The sequence below is a fragment of the Centropristis striata genome, chromosome 10 (assembly GCF_030273125.1).
Source record: "Centropristis striata isolate RG_2023a ecotype Rhode Island chromosome 10, C.striata_1.0, whole genome shotgun sequence".
NCBI lineage: Eukaryota > Metazoa > Chordata > Actinopteri > Perciformes > Serranidae > Centropristis > Centropristis striata.
Window position 1 is genome coordinate 27756839 of NC_081526.1, and position 27316 is coordinate 27784154.

At 39.9% G+C, this 27316-nt stretch overlaps 1 protein-coding gene across 1 annotated transcript; it reads left to right on the forward strand.

Moving 5' to 3' along the window:
• Positions 1–317: 317 nt before the first annotated feature.
• Positions 318–27316, forward strand: wnt10a (wingless-type MMTV integration site family, member 10a). The gene is made up of 5 exons (XM_059342835.1): positions 318–421; positions 1984–2249; positions 8775–9148; positions 26601–26776; positions 26882–27316. The coding sequence occupies exons 1-5, from the start codon at positions 360–362 to the stop codon at positions 27156–27158; spliced, it is 1155 nt and encodes a 384-aa protein (XP_059198818.1). The 5' UTR covers positions 318–359; the 3' UTR covers positions 27159–27316.

Here is a 27316-nt window from a genome sequence, read left to right on the forward strand (position 1 = left end):
CAGTCTTCTCTCTCGGATGTTATACCAATGCAAATACCTCGCCGGAGATACCGGGATGTGTACGGATGTGTATGAGCAAAGACGACTCTGACTTTTTCCTCAAACTTGTAGCAACCTCCTCCATTCAGTGAGTTGCGAGGTGCATGAAACTTTTTGTGAATGAGTATCCCGCCGCTGGCTGCCACATCTGGACGTCGTCGGAGCTGTCAAGTCCAGCTCCAAGCCGGACCTGACCCCCCACTCTTCTGCTTGGTCCTCCTTGAACTTTTACTGGACTAATACTGGACTTTAAGCTCCTGTGTTTTTATTTTTTAAAACTTTTTTCTTTCATTTTTTATTAATAAATACAAGGCACTAAAATGGAACAGACAGTCCTCAGAATAACATGCGTCTTGGTGATTATCTGTCTCTTGGATAAAAGGTGAGTGAAGTTAAATAATAAATTAATTCATGCAAAAAAAGGGGGGAAAGGATTTTGTTGGTTTATTGCACGGAAAGTGTTTTTTTTTTTTATTTCACAAAAAAGTGTGCAAAAACTATATTCATGTATCTATTTCTAATATAGCCTAAAATATAAATTTATTTGACTTAAATAATCTATTTTAACAATATGAAAGTCAGCTTTTGTTTATGTAAGCAAAAGTTAAATTACTCACACTATTGACACTGGCTGATGTGCATTGAGTTGAGTTACAAAATATTAAATGAAAAATACAACTTTTTTTTTTTTTACAACTTTACTGCTTGCATTCCCATGCATTCCACATTCCCAAACAATGTAGCAAATCAATAAAAAGTTGCCCTTTGGATAGACAGTTGTTGAAACAGGTCTACTCTCAAATCAGGAAACACAACAGGTAGCAACAAAAACTGGAATTACGGCGGCACACAGTTTAACATGCAATGCTGCCTCGAAAATAGGGCACCACTATGCAAATGAACATTTAAAGTCACAGCATGCTGTGTTTTAACTTGTGGTGACACTCCAAAGCTACTGGTTGCTTTATCAGTCAGAAAATAACAACTTTAAAGTCTCACAGAAGAGAAACTTGCTGTTAAAAATCCCGACAAAGCCGTGAGAAGAAACAGTGTGCAAAGTTTCTGCTGCAGCGTGTTTGTATGTTACACACTCCTCTGTACACCTGGGTATGTGTGTGTGCATGTCGAGGTGTGCTTGAACATGTGTGCGTACAGCTGTGTGTGTGTGCCCTCAGCCATGGATGCTCCTGACTGTTTCTCAGTCATACAAACGCAGCGACACACAACCTGTGTTTTACTTGTAATGATAATGAAAAGAAAAAGCCAGGGCACCTTTTACGCTCTCAAGCCATCATCAGTGCAGCCTGTGTTTTCCTTGTTATTGCTTTTACTGTTTCTCTGTAAAGTGTTGCAAAGAGCTTTGACTGAATCACTGTTGTTCACGTGATTGATCTGCAACAGAAGCAGCAGACAGTTGAGACACACCTCGCAGCTAAAAAGTCATTGAACTTATATGCTTACTGATTTCCTGAGGTGATTTTGCAGCACAAGGCGGGGTAAATTGCTTTAATCTCTGCTGTGAAACTGTTACTGAAGCTATTGGATTCATGCCAACAAAGTGGATGCTGCCCCCCCCCTCCCCCTTCAACTCACCTGACCCACTGTACAACTATTATGGTGCACAGCGTGGAAGTGAAGATCAGGAGAAAAAAATAAACTTAATTTAGACTAAATAATATAAGCACACTGCAGGTTGGCACATGCATTTAAATAATTATGAAGCCACATATCATTGTCAACAGTCTGTACTCTCTATTAATCTTGGTGAGAACTTTGCATGATCATGAATCAATAAGCATGTAATGATGGTTTGATCAACTACATTGGGGACCACCAATCCTCTGTCCACTGACTGTTTCAATGACACAGACTTTTATAAGCAACAGAAGATTTATGAGCTGCATGTTTGTCCTGTCAATAACCTGACCTGTGTCCTCCATGCAGGGTAGACTCCAATGAAATCTTGGGCCTGAAGCTCCCCAACATCGACCCAATCCTGAATGCCAACACGGTGTGTCTCACACTGCCGGGTTTGACACGGCGCCAGCTGGAGGTGTGCATGCGCAATCCGGACGTGACGGCTTCAGCAATCCAGGGAATCCAGATTGCCATCCACGAGTGCCAGCACCAGTTTAGAGGGCACCGGTGGAACTGCTCCAGCCTGGAGACTAGGAACAAAATACCCTACGACAGCATAGTCTTTAAAAGAGGTCAGTTTGTTGTCACAGAAATAGGCCTGTTTTACAACTTTACTTGAATTTGAAAAAACAGCTGGTTTTCTTGTATTTTTTGCCTTTCTTTCATTAACATTTTGAGTCGCAGGCCTGGGAGAAGCAAAATGCTGTAGATTTTAATGTTACAAAATGCAAAAATCCCCTTCAGAGAAATTTTACAAGACACATTTAGAGTGTTAACGCATACCAGCTGAAAGAAACAACGAAGCACAAGCGTGCAGTTCAAAAGTTTGATCTTCAAACAGGCTGTGGTTTCATGCTCAAACCCACTTTGATAGAATACCTTGAAAGGATCGGCTTAGAAAGATTAGTTGCCACAAAGATACACGTCCTAAACAAGCATTGGTGTAATATTATTCTCCAAACACAGCAGATTACGGATCGTTTTCCTTCATAGACACAATAGTTGAATGTTATCTCACAGGTATGGGTTAGGTTATCTCTAGTGACTAGCAGAGTGGTATCTACTTTCTAACTCTCATTGTTTCTACTGAATAGCCTTCACAAAAGAGCAGGTAACTTCAAAAGCAGTTAGTCACCTAAAAATTACCAAACCTCATGCAGATCAGTTTTCTCTGAAAGTCTGTAGAGCTTGGAGCTTTGCAAATAAGCCACAAAGGATGAAAGAGGATCTTTAGAGTTGGGAAGTCTTCAGATGGACTCATCCCAGGTTATTGACTGGAAAAGGCATCAGTTTCATCAGTTTCTTAATAGCCAGTACACCTGGATGGATGACCAAGACACAATGTGGTTGGTAGCTTGAGCATTGAGTTGAGTTTGCTTTTTATTTCATCATATGAGGAAAGAAAATAGTACTCAGCGCTGGATTATTAATAGATTTATAAGTAAATTCTGCATCCAGTGCTGAAAAGTATGGCCCTAAAATGTTGTTGGCAAATTAATAGCATTGTAGTGCATTGGCTACATCAACTTTTAATTTAAATTTTGTTTAAGTTTTTAGCCTGCACAACGTGTAAAAAAAGTGTATGAAGAGACTTTTTTTTAAATTATCCTTTTTGACTGTGTTACTGAATTGTTGATGGAATTCCCCATCATAAAAAAACTAAATGCGTCGAATCTTTCCTGGAGGGGTGTTGCTATAATTTATGTTCTCCTTAATCTGTGTGCAAAACAATCATGAAACTCTGCAACCCTCACTGAGGACTTTATACCCCGTCACCTCTTGTAGATCGTAGAACATAAAAAAAACAACCTATTAACCACAGGATATTCTTACACACCTCTGGTCTTACTTTCACTCCTCACTGACTCATTGAAAGGCTGTTTGTCATTATTAGTAGAGGCAGTTGCTGGTTGTCTGGCATCCCTGGTTTGCCTCGGGTGCAGAAACTCCAAACCACTGACATAAACAACCTCTTTAAATCGGATGATTCATCTTTTACATGTTGATACGTTCACAGAAGCTCCACAGAAGCTAAAAAATGGATACAAGTTAACATGCTGCAGCCAATGTTGCGTGCAGCCACTGCAAGAGAGGCAGTGCTTTCTACTGAGACACATTTACAGACATGGATTAGATGGAACTGTGGAGATTAACACATGTTTTCAATGTAACTCCATGTAAAAATAAATGGCAGAGTCTCTCACAAGGCTTATGCATTATTATTATGTAACTGGTATGTTTGCTTTATAATTAATATACTGTAATGACAAGTTAATCTATGCCACAAAAACATTCTAAGCTAAAAATGAAATACTTTTCGGCAATTGGAACCTTTTCAAATACTCAAGTTTGGCTAATTTGTTCAAATCCAGTGCGCTACAAAGTTTTGGAGTTGTGTATCAGGACATCTGTTTGTTATGGTGTCTAATCTGAGTACATCAGATGCTGCTCGGATCCTCTCTGGCTCTGCCACGTATCTCTCTGCTGATGGATTCTCATAACTTTTATGGGCCCATGTTCATTGCCGTTTAGCTTGCATCAAAAACTAGGCTAAAGAGGACGTCAGGCAAGACATGGATAGACAGAAATAGGATAGGAGAATCTCTCTCTCTTTCTGTCTTCCTCTCTCTCCTTCTCTGTCACTGTGTCTGCGTCCTGCTCCTAATGCTTTTACTTCCCTTGCCAGTGCAAGTGCTTGTCAATTTGCTCTCAGCACTTTCCCAACTCTCGGCGGCAAAAGCATAAACCTGTTTAGTTGGTTTCTGTAACACAAAGTGACAGTTTCCTTTGAATCTTTAATTCATTTTGTCACTTCCTCTGCCATCAGTTCAGCCGGGCGTGTCGCTGCCGGTAAATTATTTGTTAGATTGATTTGTTCCCAGTCTTCCGGGGGCCTGCGTTGGAGAGCCCAGCTCAGAGCAGGGAAAGAGCTAAAACAGGCTTTCAATGTAGAAGGATGTGCCTAAGTGCCATCCCTTTCACTTCCCCCACCTTGTGTGAGTCAAGGTGTTAGGGTGGGGGGGCTGATTTTGAGTTAGTGAGTCAAATTATATATAGTCAGAACAATTTCAGAGTTTGTCTTTTTTTGGGGGTAGAAATCCAAATTCATCAGTGCAACATCAGATGTTGAACATTTATGCAGCTTTATGGATCGTAGTATCGAAGTATTACTTGTATGTTGTGCTAAACACATAGTAACAAATCCACAGAGAATTATCACGTGACTCTGCAGTTCCGCTTAGCTAATGGTTTGATTTTTACAGCCAAACAGCTTTACTGTTTTAGTTCAGTCTCACTGCTCTTATTTGTCCAGATCATAGACTGTATAAAAACAGTGGATATAGCCACTGTGATGTCACCCATCACGGTGGCTTCAGCATTTACATTGCTCCCGATCCTTTCTGCATATGCACTGGTTGTCAAAAAATCCAGTGCATGTGCAACCATCTTGGTTTATGGTCCTTGCCATTTTAGTTTTTTGAAACCAGTGCATGTGCAGAGGATCTGGAGTGGGAAATGACTCTGCATCATCAGCTAAGGCTAGTGCTAACTATCTCGATTGGTTAGCAATGAACCCTTGTTATTAACAATAAACAGCTCAGCTTGCTTGACCTCTTATCTTTTTTCATTGGTCGAAATCAACACTGAAACTGTCCAACTACAAAAACTAAAAACTTACTTACACTAGCAAATGTTGACCAATAGCAGAACAATAGTAAAGTGCTAATCTAGCTAGGAATACAAATCTCCTCTCATGCTGCCACACTGCTTGTAGAGCTGTGAACCTGTTTTCAGCAAATAAAACTCTGATATATCTGTCAACACTGCACACTATTTTCCCAGCAGACACTGTTAGCAACTAGTTTGTGAACATATCGGGGCATAAAGCAGCTAAAAAGCAAGATATTTCCCTCAAGAGTTGGTGGAGACCAAAACAGAGCAAAAAGGAGAGTGAATATTTAGGTTGCATTCATCAGGTGGACATAAATATGATTTCATGTGAATGCTCATGTTGCTCCATATCTGCTGGATGTGTCATGCTAACCCAAGATGTGATAAAATGCCGTGTTGTATATACAGCTTGTTTCCAATTGTGGCAAGACAAAAGTAATGCAGTTATGCAGTTACACCATGGATAATGTTGGTAACCTGGTTGTCTCACTGTTTTTTTTTCAAAGTCCAAGTTGTTAAGCAGAGATTCAGACTGAAAACAGCCCTGCGTTAAAACAGCACAGGGGGGCTGCCTTGGTGGGGGGCTTGTTTGAGGCCTGTTTATGGTTAAATGCGGCGCCTTGCTGGAATAAACTGCGTTGCATTGCAGCAAAAGTTGAGCCTTTTCCATTTTTTTGACAGACAACCCTGCGTTGTTTTGCCTCCTGTGTTGAAACCCCCTGTGTGTGGATGGACTGGCTCCATTCAAATGAGAGGCTTGTGGGTTTTTTCACACAGTGACAATAGTGTGGCTATAACTTGCTCATGTGCAGTACAGTTGCATGGGAAAACTACAGACTTGAATTTCTAATTTACTCATAATTTCAAATTGGTGTCAAGTGTTCAAAGTCAGCATGATAGCAAACGTGTCAAACTTAACATCATACCTAAATAATATGAAGTTTACTTAAATATACAAATAAGGAAGTAACATCAAACAGTGTTGAAAGGGGCAGTTCCAGTTAATAGCTTTTTATTTGACTCCAACAAGCAGCCTGAATCATTTCCCCTTCAAGCAGTGTGCTATAAACTCCTAAGTGGTTTCTTTTCATGTTTTCTTTACAAGTTTCCATTATAATCTTCACTGTTTTCTACACCAGTAAGTGAGTGCCAGTGGGGTTGCTTTTGTAGAACCTGAGGGTACCATGCTCACAGGCAGTAAGCTGAGATCTAACAACAAACACTGCAGAGGGTATGAGTTCAAGCGCTGTTGTCGCACTTCATCCTTCAATATTCACAGATTCCACAATTGGACATGGATTCTTTTTTTTCTGTCACAGAAACATATCGACATGGACGGGGTGAATGTGTGTTTATATTGCCAGTGCGTGTGTGTATAAGAGACGAGCGCTGTCTGCTGAATTACAGATCAGTTGTGGTGGAGTTGTACTCATTACAGTGCCGCGTGCAAGTTAGACTTGCTGTTGAGGAGAAAGGGATGTGTTTAGCTGTAAAGGCAAAAGCAGTCACACGTCTTATAGAGAGATTACATGCACACAGTCGTTTAACCACCTCCTCTACATGCAGCAGTCCGTCTGAGCCAAATGGAAGTGATTAGAAGGTAAAAGCTGCGGTGTGGTATAATCAGCCTCTAGAACCTAAACACATGCATGTACGGTAACACATAGTTTGGGTTCTAAACTTTTATTGCAAGATATGTTAAAACAGATAAAAGGATTGGCCATCTCAGGATGAGAAAGGCTGTATGTGATCAAGTGCCAGCCACAACAGAAAGGTAATGGGTACAAACTGGATGGAAGCTTTCCTGAAAGTGTTTTAGGAACACTTGTGGAGGAAAACATGGAGAAGGCTGGACTGAAGGAGGCCCACAGAGCCGTGTTTAGTACAGTGCTGCAGCAAAGATCTACTCACTTACATAGATAGCTCATGCATATAGACAGCTGTAGCTCTGGGCGGTTAATCAAATTTTATTCAAATTTCAGTGACTGAGGTTTTGGCAGTGCACTACAACATATTTCATCTAATTTATTTGGGTCTTATTCTCTAATTTTACATATTAATTTAGATATTTAAAATGTATTTTTAGTATTTTACAATAGGCTACAACATAGTTAATCTAATTTATTTCATTATAATGTATCTTTATTTTTTCTTATTTTTCGTATTTATTATATATATATATATATATATATATACACACACACACACACACACACACACACACACATTTTTACATTTGTATTTAATTTTAATGAATAAAATACATTACCGTATTTGTTTGTTTGTTTGTTTTTGCTGCAGTTGATGTTTAAGAGAATGCACTATTCAAAAGACACATTTCTTTGAAAAAGTTCAATCAATGCATTTTGTTTTAGTGTTAAATAATAAGAATGTCAGTGTGGACCAAAATAATCATATCATATAATCATATAATATAATTATATTTTTTTCTATAATCAAGCAGCCCTGGACAGCCCTGGAGTTTCACAGCCAAATATCTTGTATATGGGAAAGAGACAGCCTGCTTTGCGTGTGAGTCCTCTGTGAGTCCTCTGATGGGAGTGGTGGGGGTCTGTTCATGTTCAGAAGGCCCACAGAGACGAAGTACGCAAGTGTTGGGAACACTTAATTGCTATTGTCCCAGATGTTTGACCAGGTTTTATGAGTCTTGGCATGTGTGAAAACATGTGAATAAACTCTTATGTGTATCTTTATCAAGACAGAGGAAGCTCTTTTACTGCAGCGTTGCTGATCTTATTTGACACAAAGCGTGCAAACGCTGCTCACAGACAAGTAAAATGATTGCTTCGTCTCACTCGTTTAGCTGTTGTTAAACTGAGTTCGGAAAATCACTTGACATCTAAGAGTCGTATCCAGCAGTTTTACAACTGAACTTTAACGAGGGGAATTAAATAGTTCTGTTGCTATTCTTGATGTCGTTTCAGTTAAAAATAGAAAATGTCACACAAACACTGCACCTAAGTCATAGTAATCTGAATTTGGACTGCCATCAAATGACATCATCCATTGACCTAATCCTCTTATATCACCTGACAGGTTGATGACACTTGCACACTGGTATGTTCTGCCTGCAGGTTACTGAAAATTTGTTGACAATTTAGGCACAAGAAACCTGTCACATCGCTAAATATTGACAGTTCTGATGTCAGCTTTCATAAGCTTTTTGTGTTACACAGTGAAGCACAGTGTCAGGGATTAAACTCCATCTTCCTCTGGGTAACGGCCACTTTTACTGAAAAATGGCTTGGAATAAGTTATGAAACCATGTGTTATGACTGTTTTTATAAACCGAATATCCTCATCTTTCCCTTCCCAAGCTCTGTCTCCTGCTTGTGACAGTTACAACCTTCTTCTTCAACTGTAGCTTTATAACAACACCAATATCCTGCCCTCTTACCTCACAGGTTTCAGAGAGAGTGCCTTTGCGTATGCGATCGCCGCAGCCGGAGTGGTGCACGCAGTGGCCAACGCCTGCTCTATGGGCAAGCTGAAGGCGTGCAGCTGCGATGAGAAGCGGCGTGGAGACGAGGAAGCCTTCCGCATCAAACTGCACCGTTTGCAACTGGAGGCCATCCACCGGGGGAAGGGTATGGTGCATGGCGTCATGGAGCACTTCCCCGCCGACCTGCCGGGACCCCAGGACTCCTGGGAGTGGGGCGGCTGCAGCCCCGATGTGGAATTCGGAGAGAAGTTCTCGAGGGACTTCTTGGATGCCCGTGAAACCTACAAAGACATCCATGCCCGTATGAGACTGCATAATAATAGAGTTGGGAGACAGGTGAGTGGGGAGGGGATGGGAAGAGAGAGGATGTGGCTGTTTGAGTGCATGTTTGTATCATTTGTCATATTTTTCTCTTGCAACAGGAGCATTTGGAATCAGTTGACCAATTCATATCGGACACATTCAACAGCCAAAATGCTTCTGTGACTGTTATAACTCCAGGAAGTAATGCATCTAATGACTTTAATTAACTTTTGTGGGGTTTTTTTCCTTATTGAAGGGGCAATACCAATTATACACATCAGGTTCAGTTCACTTGGCACAAAGAGAAAGACTCAGCCTGTAAACAGAGTTGTGTAATGTCATCTTTGTCTCTAAGGTAGCTTTCCAAAGTTTGAAAAATAGCTATGAGAGTTATCTCAGCTTCAGGTTGTAGTTTGCTTTTTGATTTGTTTTTGTTTTTTTCCATCAGGCATGCCTTGCAAACTTCAGGCAGTTTGAGTTTGAAAGATGTGTGCATTTTCCAGGCAGGGAAGGTCTAATGAAAGATGCTATCCAGCTGCATTATGGGTAATGTAGTGTTACTGGAGAGCCAGAAAAAAAATCTGTCTCTGACAACAAAACCTCAAAACTTTCCTGTAAAATGGAAAATAATTCATTATGAAAAAAGGTAATTTTGATACATTATTGAATATATATTTTATGACCACATCTCAAATAGTGCAGGTGTTGCTTGTATTTGAAATTGATAGTTATAATAAACTGACTCTAACCCCAATGTTTCTCAAATTTGTGAAAGGAGCAGTTCAGTTATCTCCATGTGCTATTGGTATAAATATTACACTATCTTTAATATGATTTATAGAAGAAAAATATATTACACAATAAAACAGGTGGAGAATGGGTGGGGGGAGTGCTACTGGGCCAATGATAACGATACAGTGCACAGCACAATCTGATTTTGTTGGCTAGGTCAATATGGCCTGAGATTATTACACTGCTGTTTATTTCTGCTGGCAGAAACTGTGTGTGAGTGTCTGTGTGTGTGTGTGTGTGTGTGTGTGTGTGTGTGTGTCTTAGCAGATGGTTACAGTTCAAGTCTTGCCAAATAATAACACTGAATCAGTTCTTTGAAAGTAACTTGTATCATAATGGGCCATTTATTACAACACTGCATATTTATTGTAACAATCCGGAATTATATCTTATCACAACTATGCTGTGTGCAATATCCAAACACGCAGTAACTACCACCAGAGGTCCCATCTTGCAGCACCACAGGACAGCACAAGTTGTTTTTCCTAAAGAAGAATTATGTTGAAAGAGACTTTGAGACTGGGTGTGAGGCTTCTACACTGGTTGCTTTTGCTGCTGTATTTTCTTTTAGTTTTCTTCTGTACTGTAAAGCTGAGAAGGATCCTTTGCCCTTTACCCTCTCTCAGAGCATATTAAAGAAGAGAGTATGTGTATGTGTGTTAATGTGGCCACAGTGGGAATTCCCAATATGACTCTTTTATGTATTACAGTAGGCTTGCCTTGGGGATTACATCAACACATACAGATGTCTGGAGTAACTTTTGTGAATAATTACAGTACAATATGCTACTGATTGTAAAGGTCGAGGGATATTTTGAGAACATTAATTCTCAAACACTTATTGATGATGTTTTTAAAGTAAAATGAAGCCTTGGTGCACATGGTTATTTGGGTATTATTGTCAGATTGGATAATATACAAATACTCAGGTGTTGTAGGTAGCTGGCCTGTATGCATTTTGTGTCAGTCTGGTACTTGAGTTACCGCTTTTTTTAACCCACTGAAATGTTTAAATTTGGTGGAAGTGTCATTTGGGGTTGTCTTAGCAAAATGTGAAGACATTTTCAAAATCTGTCAGACCGTTTCACAGGGGAAAAAAAGGTTTTTTCATGTCATGCTATATCTAATTGACAGTTTTTCCAACAGAATCCATTATATTTTTGGAAAAACAGTAGTCCCATGTGGCTGGATTAGGACAGAAAGCTATATTAATCCCCTGTGGTGAAATTTATATGGCACCAAATCAGCTCCCACAGTTGTACTGTTAAATAGTAGGCCAAAGTATGTATGACTGTACCAGCAATCAAGACTTTAGACCAATCAGAAGAAATTTTGTGGCATCTTATCATACTTAATATAATCTTTAGGCACATATGGGTTGATTAGCTGTATTGTGCTGGTGTTGTGTTGTTTCTGCAGGGAAACTCCAGTCAGACATTTACAGATCAGTCAGTCTGGGTTTGACAGATCGGGGAAGTTGCCAGTTTGGACTAACTTTGTTCATGGTGGTCATGCACTAGTTGTAATTCTGTCAGTGACTGTAGTGGCATGATGGTTCTCAGTGCCAGGAAGAGTATGTACAGGCATGGAAAAAAATATGAGACCACTTTTTTCCCTCTATTTCTTGTGATTTTAATGCCTGGTACAACTAAATCTACATTTTTTTTAAATAATAATAACAACAAAAACAGCTCATAAGAGTTTAATTTCAGAGCATATCTAGCCATTCCCATGGTTTTCTTCATAATAATCAAAATCATTATCAAGAAAACCATGGAAAATGGCTAGATATCAGCTCTTAAATTAATATCTTATGAGCTGTTTTTGTTGTTATCATTATATTTTTCCAAACAAATGTTCCTTTAGTTGCACCAGGCATTAAAATGAACAAGAAGAAAACAATGGTAGCCTAATAACTTTTTCCATGACTGTATCTTTTCAGCTGAGAATTAGACTTTTCATATTTCTCATGTAGGTACACTGACATGTTACATAGTTTATTCTGTTGATCATCATGGGGTATTGTGGACCACATAAAAGGGTCAGTAAACAGAGTCAACAGAGGGACAGATCTAATAGCAAATTCCTACAGGGGTATGTGCCTTGGGCAATGGGAGAGTAGAGATGTAAATGACAGTGATAAGCTCTGACGATACCCAGCACTGTGGTGGAACAGAGACAAGAAGCGACCGTAAATTGCTCATTGTTCCCCGTTTCCTCCTGAGTAATTTGGGCCTGTATCTCTCCATCAGTTTACTTCTGGTTTCCTTGATTATGCAGACAAAACACAAATGTGCAGCGCGTCAGCCCAACTCAACAACAGCTGGCCTCCTCCATGCAGTAGCTGAAATGGTAGAAGCAGTCATAGAAGTAGTGGTTTGGTGACTTAAATTGCAGTCAGAGCTGTGGATTTTGGAGTACAAACTTTGGGCGGGGGCTGATATGACATGAGTAGTAATGAGATCATGAGCCAGGGGAAGAGAGTAATTTGTCTTTTGGGTCCTTGTCTTCTTAGTAAGTAAGGTTAACAGGCAGGATCAGAGTGAGGCCTCCTGTATGTTGTCTTTACTCTGTCTAATCTACCTCTTGAGGCCACAGGCTTTCCACTAATTAAAGTCTTGGGGGGTGGCAGACTTGAACACTAACAGGTTTGATCCTGCTTTGTCTTTCCTTGTTAGCGGGCCTTTTTTTGCAGGAGTGTATCCTGTCAAAATGCCCTTGAGCAAAACATTGAAACCTCTCTTCTTGCAAAGCCGAGTCCCTAATAAGGAAAAAAAGCAAAATAATGGGTGATAAAACATAGTAATAGGAAGAGAAAATAGTAAACGTGAGCTTAAGTTAGTAGAAATGGCTGTTGGAATATTAACAAACCTTCACTTTGCTGCAAACTCTGGCCTAGAACATGAACCTTCGTTTTTCAGATGGGCATGCAGGATGGTCACATATAATTTTCACTGGCTGCTGAGTTTAGATAACACCTTTGTTAGTCAGACATAATGACAGACACCAATTAGCCTGTTAGCCTCAAATTTAATCACAATTTATTACACAATAAGCATAGCCTCAATTAGATGTGACAGGTGAGGCCTCTGATCACAGAGACCTGCTGGCATGACTGCTCATATTTTAAAAAAAAAATGACAATCATTATAAAGTTGAAAAGAAAGATAGTATAAATCAAGCTGCACTTCTCTTCTGTTCGGTTTTAGACCGTGTGGCAGCATAATGGGATGCGTTGTGAATCTGATGGGCTAGAAAAAGCCAACTTTCCCTCGAGATGTAACCATAAACAAAAACTGACCAGAGAAGTTCATTAGGGTATTACTTTGATATATGGGAAGGTTTATATAGTACATTTTGTAAATAAGTAGTACGATTTTATAAACAAGTTTATCAAAGCCATCCAGCGTTTGGCAGGTGAATCGCCTGAAGGAAAATCTTTCAAAATCAGAATATGTAATCACACCCTTTAAACTCTTTTAAGGAGCAGTAGCACTATGAAGACAAACTTAAACTGGCACTACTCTGCCTTATTTTGAGTTTGATCTTTCCGGAAGGTTATTTAGAAAGGCTAAATATTGGCTCTCAGTTTCCTCACAATAAATTTAGTTTTCAGTGTGCCAAGCTGCAACATTTCCAGCCAAGTGAGCCGAAGCATCAATCAAACAAGAGAAACTTTGACTCAAAGTCATCAACATCAAAGAGATTATACCTCATCTCTTGGAAAAGATTCTGCTGATGACCAGGGAGGACTAAGTGACACCCACTGCGTCTGACCTTCACCTCTTGTATTTTGGCCCAAGCTTGATGACCTCTGATGGCCTTGGGAGGGTTCAAAGCTGTTTACAGGGTTTGAAGTTTGCCTGGTCATTTCTCTAAAAGACACAAAGGAAGACTCTTATGTTGCATCCATGTCTTCCCAAAGAATAACTTTCCAATATAACTAAACTGAAACTGAATTCTCAATTGTTTTTCAAGGGAAATTAATCATCTCTCAGATTACAATCGGCATATTAGTCATGTAATTGTAAATTGTGAAATGGTCGTATTTTCATAAGTTTGAGGCAACAAAACAACTTGGTTCTTTTTGTTAAAAGATTATACTGTGTTTGTTTGAGCCATACGTCCAACATGTGCAGGCTTCCACCGACTTTGATTTGATTTTTTTGATGAATACATTAAACATCTAAACTAGTTGAGAGTGAAGTTTTGTTGCATGAGAAGATGATATTTTGGAGACCAGGCTTTAAAAAGGAAATGAAATAATCACAAAATGAGCTTAAATGGTGTCTTTTGTTGAAAAATATATACATATAAAATGAGGGGACAATGTGTAATATCAGACCGTTGTTTCCATGGAGATGCTTAGAGTGGCTTGTCTGTTGTGCTAGAGCTCACAACAGGCTGGAGATCAGTGTTTGAATGAGTGTAATGTACACGTGTGCGGCAGTTCGTAGCTGAAGAGAGACGGAGAACAAACTCAGTATGAGTCACTGCAGAGCTGTAAGATACTACACACCTTGATGACTTCAAATGGTATAGAAAGCCGCAACAAAAGCTCTCTAAGACCTTGAAACACACACAGACACAGACACACACACACTGACAGGTGGGGCCTCAAAATAATGCCTACCCTTCCCGTATCTCTTTCCTCCCACCGACCCGCCACTACCACCACCTCACCTCCCTCCACCCCCCACCCCACCCCCAACCCCCCCTCCAGAGAAGTAGTCTTTAGGCAGAGGAATGCGGTGGTTTTTTAGCGGGGTGTGCATGTCGCCTCATGCCCACCCCAGGGTTCTCACGACGTTCCGTCTTGTTTTTAGCCCTAATTAGTGGCTGCTGGCAGTTTGGAAACAGATGTTTAAAACCCTGCAAAAGATTTTAGACTTCAAACACCGGGGCGGAAAGTAGAAAGAGATTCGCCCTTCCTTCCCTCCTCTCTTCCCCCTCTCTCTCCTGCTCTGCCTCCTCCTCCAACTTCTCTCCAGCAGGGCTGATTACAGAAATAATACTGTACACAAAGAAGGCACAAGACATTAATGTGGGGGGGGGGGGGGGGGGGGGAATTTACATATGATGTCAGAATATCACTAATGCCATACAGGTCAAACATTACCAGCTGGGGGAAAAATCAGAGTATAGGAAATAAATAAATAAAGCAATATTAGATAAATCCCCTTCATTTATTTACCTAATAGCCATGCTCCAAGGCTGCCTTATAAAGGTGGTGGTAGTATTTTTTATTTATTTTCAGGATTCTGCATTGTTTTCTGCCCTCCATGGTGGTGCTGCAGTGAACCAAAACCCACTACTGTTCAGTAGTAAAAGCCTGACTGCATGTTTAAAGAGGGACATGGAACACTTCACCGGGGCAGTAAATTTCTTAGCCAAGTTTTTTTTTTCCCAAGCGTTCCTCTCAATCGTTTAAAGAGCACACCTCAAAACAAATGCTTGGCACGCTTTCCTGTGTTCATGTTGCACAGCTCAGAGCCATGCAGAGGCTCTGTTCAATCCTGTCTGTTCATTAGACAGGTGGTGACAGTGATGAATACGCAACAGGCTGCCATGTTACTGGCAGGCTTCATCTGTTAATTACAATTTACCATCAGGGCCTGACTTCAGGGGAGTAAGGAGAGATGGTATCCCCGTTTCTTAGGAAGGAAGATATACATTTCAACTCCATTTGAACCCCTTTGCAAAGCTGTAATGAAGCCAATGTGCTGTCCAATACTTGGAACTGATTTTGAGCATTTGAGAGACAAACACAACAAGGCAAGGTGTTCGTGTTTGCACTCTTAGGTATTCTGTTGACTGATCTTTACAGTACCAGTAAGTGGGAGTGGAGGTGCATGTGGACTGAGTATAGTTACAAGAAGGATTTAAATCAAATCCTTCAGGTCTGATTGGATCACTTAACCCCTTGACTTGACTGTTGCCTCTCCCCACAACTTCCTCTCCTGTGTTGTTGGATCAGCAGGGCACAGATATTAATAAACAGAATAACCGTGCTCTTTGTAATGTCAACAGAGCTATTGGTGACTAACATCCGAAAACAATCCTCCATTATTTACTATGGTGTTGCTCTTGTAGCTATTACGAGTGCGGTTCTGTGTCTGATGGGAAAGGTAGCTGGTGGCGGCAAATTGCATTTGCTTGGATTAAGATGAGTCATCTAAATATTACGGAAAGGCCTAAGATTTAGAAAATGTATGTTTTTTTGTCTTTATGAATGCTCCATAGAGCCAATCAGGCTACAATGTGAGCTGTCAATCATGAAGTTACTATTAACTATTAAAACCAAACATAAACTTATCAGAAAAATAACACTTAAACATACTTTGGGAAGAAATTATTTGATTTGTACATTTTGTCTGATTGACAACTGCAGCCAGCCACCATCAGATGTTTTGGCTTCAATTATGGGAAACTGTCAGGCAGTACATCTTTATACAGGCTACGGTCTGCTGAGACCATGTTGAAAGCATTCAACACGGTTGTATTTTGAACTTTCTCACAGCTTAATATGCAGGAACTATCCCTTGCGGCAACATTTACTCCTTTACACTGTTTTGAACTTAGCTTCGTCCACTTGGCGTTGCACCCTGATATATTTGCATGCTTTCAGTGATGCCTCTGCATTATTGTACCTTTGATGCCAAGCCCCCAGGAGGAGCGCCAGGCTTTGAAGCCAATTTGGCATGGTGGCAAAATAGTGGAATTATACTTTGAGGTCCATCACATTATGCCAATGAGCACAGAAATAATTTTCCAATTGGGAAAGGAACATCTGTAAATCAGCAAATATTTTTTTTACATCACGACCCCCGTGAAGTGACGTGTTTCACCATCAGAATTTGACCCATTTGGTCCAAGTTGAGAAGACATTTGAGCCATTGGACAAGGTGGATTCACTCTTGTCTGATGCCAGTCCTACTGTGCCAGCTGATCTCAATGTACTGATACGCTTAGTGGCAAAGGAAAGGGATTGCGGTTGGACTGAATAAAAAAACAAACTAACCTCAGCCACCTGCCCCTCACACCTGAGAGAGATGTGGTGAGAACTGAGATGCCACCAAGTCTAAATGTCTGAAAAGCTGATGTTTTCATTCAACTGAAAACCTGCTTTGTCTAACTGAAGGCACAGCATTTCTTCACTGAAGCGGGCACTGAAAGTACTGTAAAAGTGATTTAAACCATGATTAATCTTGAGCATCACCCCCTCTAGCTTGATCCAAACCAGCAATAGTGGGACTCCCAGGATCCTTTTATGCCTAATTTAACCCTCGAGGGATGATAAACTGCTCTGGAGAGCCCATTCACGCTAATTCATTGACTCAGAACCCACACGAAAAGCAAAGTGTGTTTGATCAAAAATAGCAGCATTAGTGTGGGGTTAGTCCTGCGCTCCTCAGAGGCCATTTCATATCATCAGTGGTGTGCAGGGCATTCCACAGGCCTGACAGTACAGCGGCGGAGCATTTGATCTGACCCACCACAAACTGGAGTACACAGCAACACATGCACACACACACACATGCATGTGCGTATGTACACACGTTGCCTTTTCGTCACACATACACGTAAATATACACAGAGGCAAATGCTTCGTAGTAAAAGCTCAGCAGGTGGAAGTGCTTATGCTGGTAATAACATTTTATTAGAGACTCTAAATAAGAGCTGTGGACATTGTGTGCAATTAACAGTGAGTAAATACTACACACACACACACAAACAGAGAGAGACTCTGGTTCTAATGTAGTTCTCACTGAATACTGTAGATATGCTTTTGCTCAGTAATTGCATGTCATTGTGTTTGCATGTGTGCGTGTGTATTTGTCTGCGTACGCTTAACTGTTCTTTTGAAGCGAGGCGTTTGATTTGTTTAAAGTGATGTCTGGGCTTAATGTGCTGCTGTGGGATTTGTTTGTGTGCTTTGATATCGCCTTGGCTTTCTGCTCGGCTTTAAAGGCCCTTTAGTAGATTGTCTTTGAACTGACAAACATAAGGCAGCATGCAGACTAGTCTGCTGTTTATCAGCAGGGAAGGGTCGCCTGTGGGACACATACACATGAGATTAGGATTTTCCCAAATGCGGTTAGCGGTGATGACACAGGGATTGGCCAAGTATTGAATTCAATGTGCCTAACAAAACAAGGAATAAGGCGTAAATTATACAGGTACTGGTAGAGTGCAGCAGGTTATGACTGGCAATGAAGTTGCTCACCACATGGTGAACATTTACTGTATTATGTGAGTCGCATATTGCAAAACAAGTCTCGATTAATAATGTGGATTAACACTGAAACCAGTATTAAAGAATTTTACACCATTTGCATCACCAAGAGCAATGTTTAAGTGCCGTAAGCTGGCCAGCTTTTCGCTTTGATAAGTCAAAATGTTAGGTAAAGCCTGGATTTACTGTTGCTCTATATGTGCAGGTTTTTTATCTCTTTTTCAAATTACGAGCCATAAGATTGTGTTGCCTGTTGTTGACACAGCTAATGGATTTTTTAAAATGGCAGTTGCTGATGCTACATTGGCCGTGTTCAACCAGTCACCATAAACTTAGTCCATTTAGTCTGTTTCAATCAAACTCTGGTGCAGTTAAATCCTTGTTACAGTTCATTTGATCACTTGTGATCTCTCTAATAGTACTCAGGTGCGGACCTAAACAACCAGTTCGAAACCACTTGTGAAAGTTGCTGAAGTCTGATGTTTGATTGACATCTGAGCCAATGAACATATTCAGGAGATGCTGAAAAAAGTCTACAAACACAATGATGTTTATAAAATCATTCAAGAGAGAGACCGGAGTTGAAAGAATTCGTCCGCCGATCAGATCAGTACAGAGTCAAGGTAAAAAAAAACTTTGACAGCAATATTTAATGGTGCGTTCGGCTCCATGTTGATTTGTTTATTATGTTTACATTTTCCGCCAACAACTTTCCAACCAATACAGGGTTCCTATAGCTATAGGCAAGTTAAATGTAAGACTTTTTTAATGCCAATTGGAATGAAATTTAAGACCAATTTCGCAATAAACAAAATTAAAAAATCACTACATCAATTACATAGTATTTTTTATCATAATATAGTATCGTCCAAGGTAAAGTGACTATTAGCATGCAGTGTGTGTCTGCTCTGTGTGTCCTGGACTGCAACCGGACTGTTTGTTGGTTCCACTATCATGATCTGTGTGATATTACGGCGAGCCATTCGTTAAAATAAATGTTTTTAAATTGAATGTTACAAATTAATTTGAGATTTGAGATAAATTATAACCTCAGACATTTTTAAGACTTTTAATAACAATTAAGGCCTGATTTTTAGGAATGCATTCAATGCCTTTTAAGACTTTTTAAGGATCCGCGGGAACCCTGAAACAAGAAAGTAAATAGTATATTTCCAGCCCGCCGCCTTCGTGCAAATCTTTTTCCTTTATTTGGTCTGCTTATATTTCTGCTCTGTAAAAGCAAACCAGACTAAATACAAAACGTACCAAAACTACCAGTTTCACTCTGATTTGGACTAACCAAACTGGGGTTGTGAAAGCGCCCTTATAGGAGCTAAAAATGGCATTGCAAGAAAAGCAATCTTTCCTAGTTCTTGGTGGTGCGGACACAATAAAAAGTTGGATTCTCAGAACTATGAAAAAGTTTCTGTTCGGTTCTGAAAACCTCTATATTTGACAACAAGGAATTTTTCTTCTGTGGGATTCCTCATTAACGTCGTTACAAGCACAGACAGAAAGCAAATTGCTCAATTCCGCACTGGTTGTTGCTTCCCTCCATCGGAGATTGGGGCTGTTGTGTGTGTCATCATGCCACAGGAGTTTCCCGCTACAAAAAAAGCTACACTGTAAGTCATCCCCAACTCTTTTATTATCTCTGAGTCAGCATTGACTCAACCGAATTTTGACATTCGGTCAGGATGACAAAATCAGCTGTAACATGAGGCCAAAGGGAGTGTGGGAACACTTCACCTTTGGCATACTGGATCACAGTTTTTCGAAAATGATGACTGATATTATTGACTGTTAGTACAGGGAATGAGGGGAAACGTGCAAAATTTGGATCCATACTGAACTTTTTCAACTGATTTATCGGGTCTGGCTTTTAATTCAGATTGTGGCACCAAGGCCAGACACCAGCTCTGATCTTTCGTTTCCTTCATCCACTCCTCTTCATTGCACGGTCGTCTGCTGTGTTCTACTCCAGTGTACTCCACTATACTTTTCCCTGGACTACTGTATTCTGTAGCCTGCAGTCCTAATCTGCCACCAACATGTTGTATTTGATCTCTGTCTGGGGTTGTTTTATAGACGCCTCTGTCTTACTCTGTAAGCCAATTAAAACTTGCCAGATGTTTGTTTCTAACTGTGGTCCGATGTTGACTTTGAAGCAATTACGTCTCTCAAGCGTACATGCAATTTAAGCCAGTGTGTATGCGATGGAGTAGCGTACATTCAGCATTAGGTAACAAATATTTCTAACCTAACTCGCACTGAAAGGACTGATATGGGACACACTGTATCATTGTCGCTTGTTTCATCTATTAAACATCAGCTCTTTTCCCCGTGTTTTGTTCTTCTCAAACCCAGACTTCAGGCCACCACTCACATTAACATGCACCACCGTAGCTGACAGTAAGTGTGTTACGCAAAGTCTTCTTTTCAAGCAAGCTTTTTATAGCTTGTACAAAGTGACTAAAGCTGCGTGAGATGTGCAATATTTGTATATTTGCCGGTTCGCTTTGCCAAGACAATCACAGCGGATGACAGGTTAGATAGGATTGCTGATTACAATCTAATAAAGGAAGGTGGTGATGACTAGTAGTGTCAGCACCGAGACGGATTTGTGATAACTCCCACACACACCCACACACACACACACACACACACACACACACACACAGGCTTTGTGTATCAAGCAGTGTATCATGGGACAGCAAAGAGACCATTCATCAGACAACAATATATCAATGCATCATTTTTCTTCCTCTTTTCCACAGAAGTCAAGTTAGATATCAAAAACAACTCAGACAAAGAGACGGACACAAAACATGTTTATCAGTGTTGTCTCTCTCTTTGTCTGCAGTAGCCCCAGGTACACATGAGAAGGAACAGGAAGAAACAGAAAATCCCAGCTTTTATCTGATCATCAATAACCGTTCTGGATCTTGATAAATAGAAATTCAAAATGATGATGATACATGATAGCTACTTCATTATGTCAGATCAGTCATTTTTAATTATTTTTTTGAGTCTCACCTTTTAACCCGAAATCCACATTTCAACAACTTTGTAAAATCAACAAGTTTATGATCAGAGCTCACTGCAGTCACAGGATTAAAACAATTCCATGCATTTGTCCTGCGTATTTTTAATTTATTTCTATTACATTAAGTCAAGTCAGGTGCTTCCCCAGTTCTTTAGTCACTCTAAATGTCATACCGATAGACCACTTTTAATATAGCAAGAGCAGACAGCTTCCTTTTTTTCTGCTACCTGTTAAGGGTTTGGATTGTACCGGAAGAATATTTGACATTTGCCCTGTGCACCGAGTACTTTCCATCCGGAGTGATGTTCTTTTGTTGAGGTTTTAGGAGCCCACAGACTTTTATTAAGCTGTGCTTGAACCAGTCAGAGAACAGGGTGTGCAGCATGCCTCGTGTGTTTAACGGATAAATCCACCCTGAAACAGAACTCACAGATGTTGATCCTTTGATGTTTAATGTATGGTAATTTTTAAATCGTTTTGGTATTCCTCTTTAAATCTATAAAGCTGTTGCAGGCCATTGGTACCAGGTTGGACTTAAGCTAAGTACCGTAGCAATAAGTTGTAAACCTAACTGGCCAAGTCTGGCAAAATAAATTAAACCTATAAGACGCTGCATCATTCATTTATTGTGTCACTTTGCTTTGGAGCTAAACTGATTTCCAAACCACTACAACTAAACTAAAACTGTCACAGGGTCATTTCAATTCAGCCTCTGTCATTTTCAGTGAGCTTGGCATTTGCGTCCTTCTCAAGTGGCATAATTAAGTAGCTTTAACAAGCATTCTGTTAAAACACATCATAGGTAATTTTAGTCCATTTTAGTACACCATTGTCTCATGAATGTCCATGAAAAAAATCCAAAAAGCTAATTGCTTTTAGTTACACAATTACTTGAGTTGTGGTTATGGACGGTTTTAGTCTTGCTAATATTATATTAGCATAAAGAAAATTGAGCCATCAGGAGTTATTGTTAACTTAACTTTTAACTCAAAGCACTAATATCAGTTGGCCTAAAGTTTTACAAGTGGAATTTGGAATAGCGTGACTCTAAATAACATTACATCCAAATTGTGATGGCTAGCATTTACTTAATCAAAACATGGGTAATAAAGAGTCTCAAGTTCGACATATGGTCATATTTGTTGGCTGAAATGAAAACTTTCCCTGGCAAAGTGTATCAGATGTAGCTATCTCGCTAATTAAGCTAACGTTAGCTTTATGAGTTGCTTCAAACACCTGTCTTTGGCTATGCTGTTAGCATAGATGCTACAGTAAAATAAGTTATATCAGAATTGGAGAGTATTTCTTCATAAATAAAAGAGTAGACAAGCAGTGAAGGCTTTTGCTCTTGGTTTCAGCACAGATGGTGTGTGATGGTGATAGACAGATGGTTCATCCAATCACCTGCCAGGCATTTTGTGAAAGTGTCTGCCCTTTTTCCAAACAGTTTCCAAACACGGCTTCTCAGGTGGCTCTGTGTAACAAACGGAAGAAGTATTCAGATCCTTTACTTCAGTAAAAGTACTGATACCACACTACTAAATTACTCAACTACAAGTGAAACTCATGCATTCAAAACTTACTGAAGTAAAAGTACAAAAGTATCAAAAGTAAAAGTACTCGTTATGTAGAATGGCCCCACTCAGATTGTTTTATATATTCTAATTATATTATTGGATTTTACAATTTTATTATCGATGCATTTATGTAAGCAAAGTTGTAACTTAAGGTAGGGCTCATTTAAACCTCTTAATATACTTGTATGATGTTTATTAAATAAAAGAAAGTGTGTTTCATGTTAAATCTCGACCTGAAAAGTAACTAAAGCTGTCAGCTAAATGTAGTGAAGTAAAAAGTACAATATTGGCTCCAAATGTAGTGAAGTATGAAGTTACATCTTGTAGAAATACTCAAGTTAAGTACAAGTACCTCTAAACTAAAGCACAGTACTTGAGAAAATGTACTTTGCTCCAATCCACCACTAGTAACAAAGCCACTGGAAGCATCAGGTTAACATTTTTAGCGTTTTAAAGAGAAACATGAGGAAATATTAGTATATTACTTATGCCTTCATTCTCTACAGCCCCCTTGGTCATGGAAGTAATGCTCTGTTACTAGATAGTAAAGCAAATGCCCCTGACATGTTTAAATGTCATATAACATTGGAGCAGCGAGCTGTTGAATTGAACAACACTTTGTTGTTATGTTTTGGAAAAGTTAAAGCAAAGACGCCATTCTCTGAAGTCTTTAAATGCAGAGTTCTTACTACAGCCCCCAGTCGCTGCTCGGAGGACAACTCTGATATTCCTAAAAAAAAGTTTGAGACACACTGCTGTTGTTCATAATCTCAAAGAACAACTTGGCCTGCAAAATATTTAAAAATGTAATTACAAATAACACTTTTCCACTGTTTTTGTTGTTTTAGTGTTCTTTAAAAACCCTATCCTGCTGTGAATGTACCTTCAAACAGCAGCAATGTGGATGCAATTATGACTCCTAGGTCAGTTTGTCCCTTTAAGGTTTAAGTGGGTTGGAGAATTTTATGATTACAGACCTTGCTGTGTGTTTAAGGCCAGCACGTTTGTGATTCTGGGGTTGCCTCTGCTCTTATGTAAAAAACTGAACCAAACGCTGCAATCTGAACTCAGTGCAAGTGCTGTTTGAGCTATTATAATGCTGTTTACTATAAAGTCTGACAGCCTCCCTTCACCGCTGATCACAGCTTCTTTAAACGTTGTTTTCAACACTTTCAATAACAGTCGGACTATGTTTATCCAAAATGCGTACTTCTTAGTGACTTTCTGTTATCCTGACCTTATGAGCAAAACATGCAATGATGCAAAGAGTGAAAATATTTAGCATTCTTAAACGTAATTGTTATAATACACAGTTAAAATGATTTAAAGCTGCAGCATCAATGTTCCTAACATTTAATTTTCTGAAATGCTAGTTGATGTGATGAGTGATTGCATCAAAAACATATCTTACTATCAGGATATATTTACAAACGGTATACATTTGTCTAAATAAACAAGAAACCAATATTTACATAATCTAACCATAACTTTATTGATTATGCCTTTGAGTAAAAAAAAAAGTTTTTGTTTTTTTTAATAATTCGTTTTTGCAGCTCATTTTTAATCATTTATTTAATGGTTTGACCTTTTTTTTGACAGTGACTGATCATTATTATCTTTGGCTCGGTATCAAACTGAGCACTTTACGACTCATTCATTCCAAACAGATGAGTCGAGCAGCTTCATTTATCACAGTTTCATTCCCACATCCACCTCTCTGCTCATTCATGCTCCAGGACAAAGAAACATGACATATTTGTCTTTCTTTTACTCACTTGGGAACCCGCTGTACAGCATGCAACGGAGCCGACAGCACGCAAACCTAAACTTGTTCTAGCTTCCTCTGAGAATGGTGGAGGCAAAACAAAAACAAAGGAAACAGGACAAGTGTGCATCAGCCCAAATTTACCTTGACTTTAGGAAAGATTGTAACTGGATTGTCACACTTAATAGATACATGATAGATCTCTATTTTTCCCTCTATCCTCCTCCTACTGCTGCTTCTTTAATGCATGAGATCTTGGTTAAATAATAAACTATGTCACTTTTTTCTTAACAAGGAATAATAATCCATGTAATGCTCTTCTATGAGAGTTTCATTTTCTGAGCAAAGCAATGAGTTTCTACACACACACACACACATACACAGGTAGATACAGGCAGTATCACTGGTCGTAGCTGTGGTTTGCCATTCCTGTCTCGTGGATGCCACAGAGCATGTGGGTGACAGTCTTGTGCGTGTGTGGAGATTTGCATTATTGCTAGCACATGTGTGGAATGTGTTGAACTGTGCAAGTGTCCAGAATGTGTGTGTATGTGTGTGTGTCGATAGGGGCGGCAACAGCAGCAGCATCTGTCAGTACTCTGGGTGGCCTGGTGTTCCTGTTGGTAATTGGATCTTAAAGTTTAGAGCAGGTGATGACTGATAAGCACACGCAGACACATACACACATAAATACATACACATAGCCTTGAGGAAATATTTTTGGAGTGGACAGGATTTATGCCATGTGGGATGAACCTGTGTGTGTGTGTATGTGTGTGTGTGTGTGTGTGTGTGGGTCCTGCAGTGTTGGTTGTGCTTTAACAGAACGTTTTGTGGTTATGCTTGTTTATAGATGCAGATACACTATAGACATCAACAGTGTTCCTTTAGACCTTAAAGAGTCTATATAATATTTAAACTGCAGTGCTTTGCTGTAACAGGACCTATAGCAAGTGCAGCTGGAAGTGTGTAAAAATGGCGATTGGCAAGCTTTAAACAATTAGTGCTAGTACTGTTTTTGTGGGTCATTTCATTCAACCAACTGTAAAAGCTGCATATGCAGAGTGCATTTAATTTGCACTGAAAATGTTTTTTTAAGGTGTTTAAAAGAAAAAATATTATTAGTGGAACTAAATTTTTTGTGGCCGCTTCCATTTTCTATTCAACTGGGTCGACTTTTTTTAAATGTTTGATTTTGATGTAATCAAAAAGTATTCAAATTTGATTTCATTGTTTTGCAAATGGATTACATTAGTAATGATAGAAATTGCTACATTTTAGACTAATCAGACCCAACCTTAGCAATATTTTGAATATTTTCTCTGCCGTACCTTTAGGTCAGACAGACCTTTCCTATAAAGAACTGAAGCCATTAAATCCATTTCAGATACACCAGACTCCTTTAAAAATAGTAATTTTAAAACGGTTGTTTTACCTCACATTACACAAGAGTATCTGGTCTACCACTGCTTCTAACTATTAGTTTTTTTTCTGTGACTTTGGTGTTTTAAGGGTTACTTCAGATAGACTCTGTATAGACTATTGTACCTTATACAACCCCACTAAAAGATCTCAACTCAATCAGAACTACCCTTTAAAGTAGAAATATATATTATAAATACTGAAATGCTCCAATGTGCAGCGACATGTGTGTCATGCATGCAGTCATGACGCCAGATGATGAATAATGACACGACTGTCTGTTTGGGTAATGCCTGCATCCATCTGTGATATTTGATATCAGTATGTTTGACAACAGGCTCAGAGTCGGACCACCTGGCTTGTTAAACGAGGACCAATTTTCCTTCAGGGCACTATGTGTCATTCACTATATGGTGGCGTGCTTAGAAGAACAAACAAATAAAAAAAAGACTGTTTGAAATATGACATGCAGTCTGCAACAGCATGTTCCTGTATATATTAAACTTCAAATGTAGCCAGTAATCAAGAAAGTCATTAATCCTTCTCCTTTTCTTTCTCCCCTCCTCCTCTGACTTCCTCGCCCCTGCTCACTTCCTCCCTCCATCCCACTCTCTCTTTTTGTCTGTCTCCGTCTGTGATTCTCGCAGGTGGTGCTCGACCACATGAGAAGGAAATGCAAGTGCCACGGGACGTCGGGGAGCTGCCAGCTGAAGACCTGCTGGCAGGTCACCCCAGAGTTCCGGGTGGTGGGCTCAATCCTCAAAGAGCGCTTCCACATCGCCACGCTTATCAAAGCCCACAACCGAAACACGGGACAGCTCGACCACTCCAACCACAACAACAACCACCACAACCACCATAACCATCACAACCACCACCACCACCATCACCATCATCAGAACAACCACCACAATCACCACCACCACACGCATCGGCGGCGGCCAAGCATCAACGAGCTGGTCTACTTTGAAAAGTCGCCAGATTTCTGCGAGCGGGACCTGGGGTCGGACTCGGCGGGCACGCAGGGTCGGATCTGCAACAAGACCAGCCCCGGCATGGACAACTGTGAGAGTCTGTGCTGCGGGAGAGGCCACAACATCCTGCAGCAGACGCGGAGCGAACGCTGCAACTGCAAGTTTCATTGGTGCTGCTATGTGGTGTGCGAAGAGTGCAGGATAACAGAGTGGGTCAGTGTCTGTAAATGAAGAAACACACACTAAAAGACTGTATACAATAAAGAAAATAAAGAAAAAGAGACTTTAAAATGAGACCATTGATTTGAAAGGGGAAATGACTGTAATATATGTGCCCCCATACCTTTTTGCGTTGGACTGCTGTTTTCCAGAAGAGCGAGGACGAGGAG

Bases quoted from the DNA above. Each gene is read 5' to 3' on its own strand.
- wnt10a (XM_059342835.1), top strand. From the start codon at position 360: ATGGAACAGACAGTCCTCAGAATAACATGCGTCTTGGTGATTATCTGT. The intron at 2,250-8,774 runs GTCAGTTTGTTG...CTTACCTCACAG, and splicing joins CAGCATAGTCTTTAAAAGAG to GTTTCAGAGAGAGTGCCTTT. The intron at 9,149-26,600 runs GTGAGTGGGGAG...TGATTCTCGCAG, and splicing joins ATAATAGAGTTGGGAGACAG to GTGGTGCTCGACCACATGAG.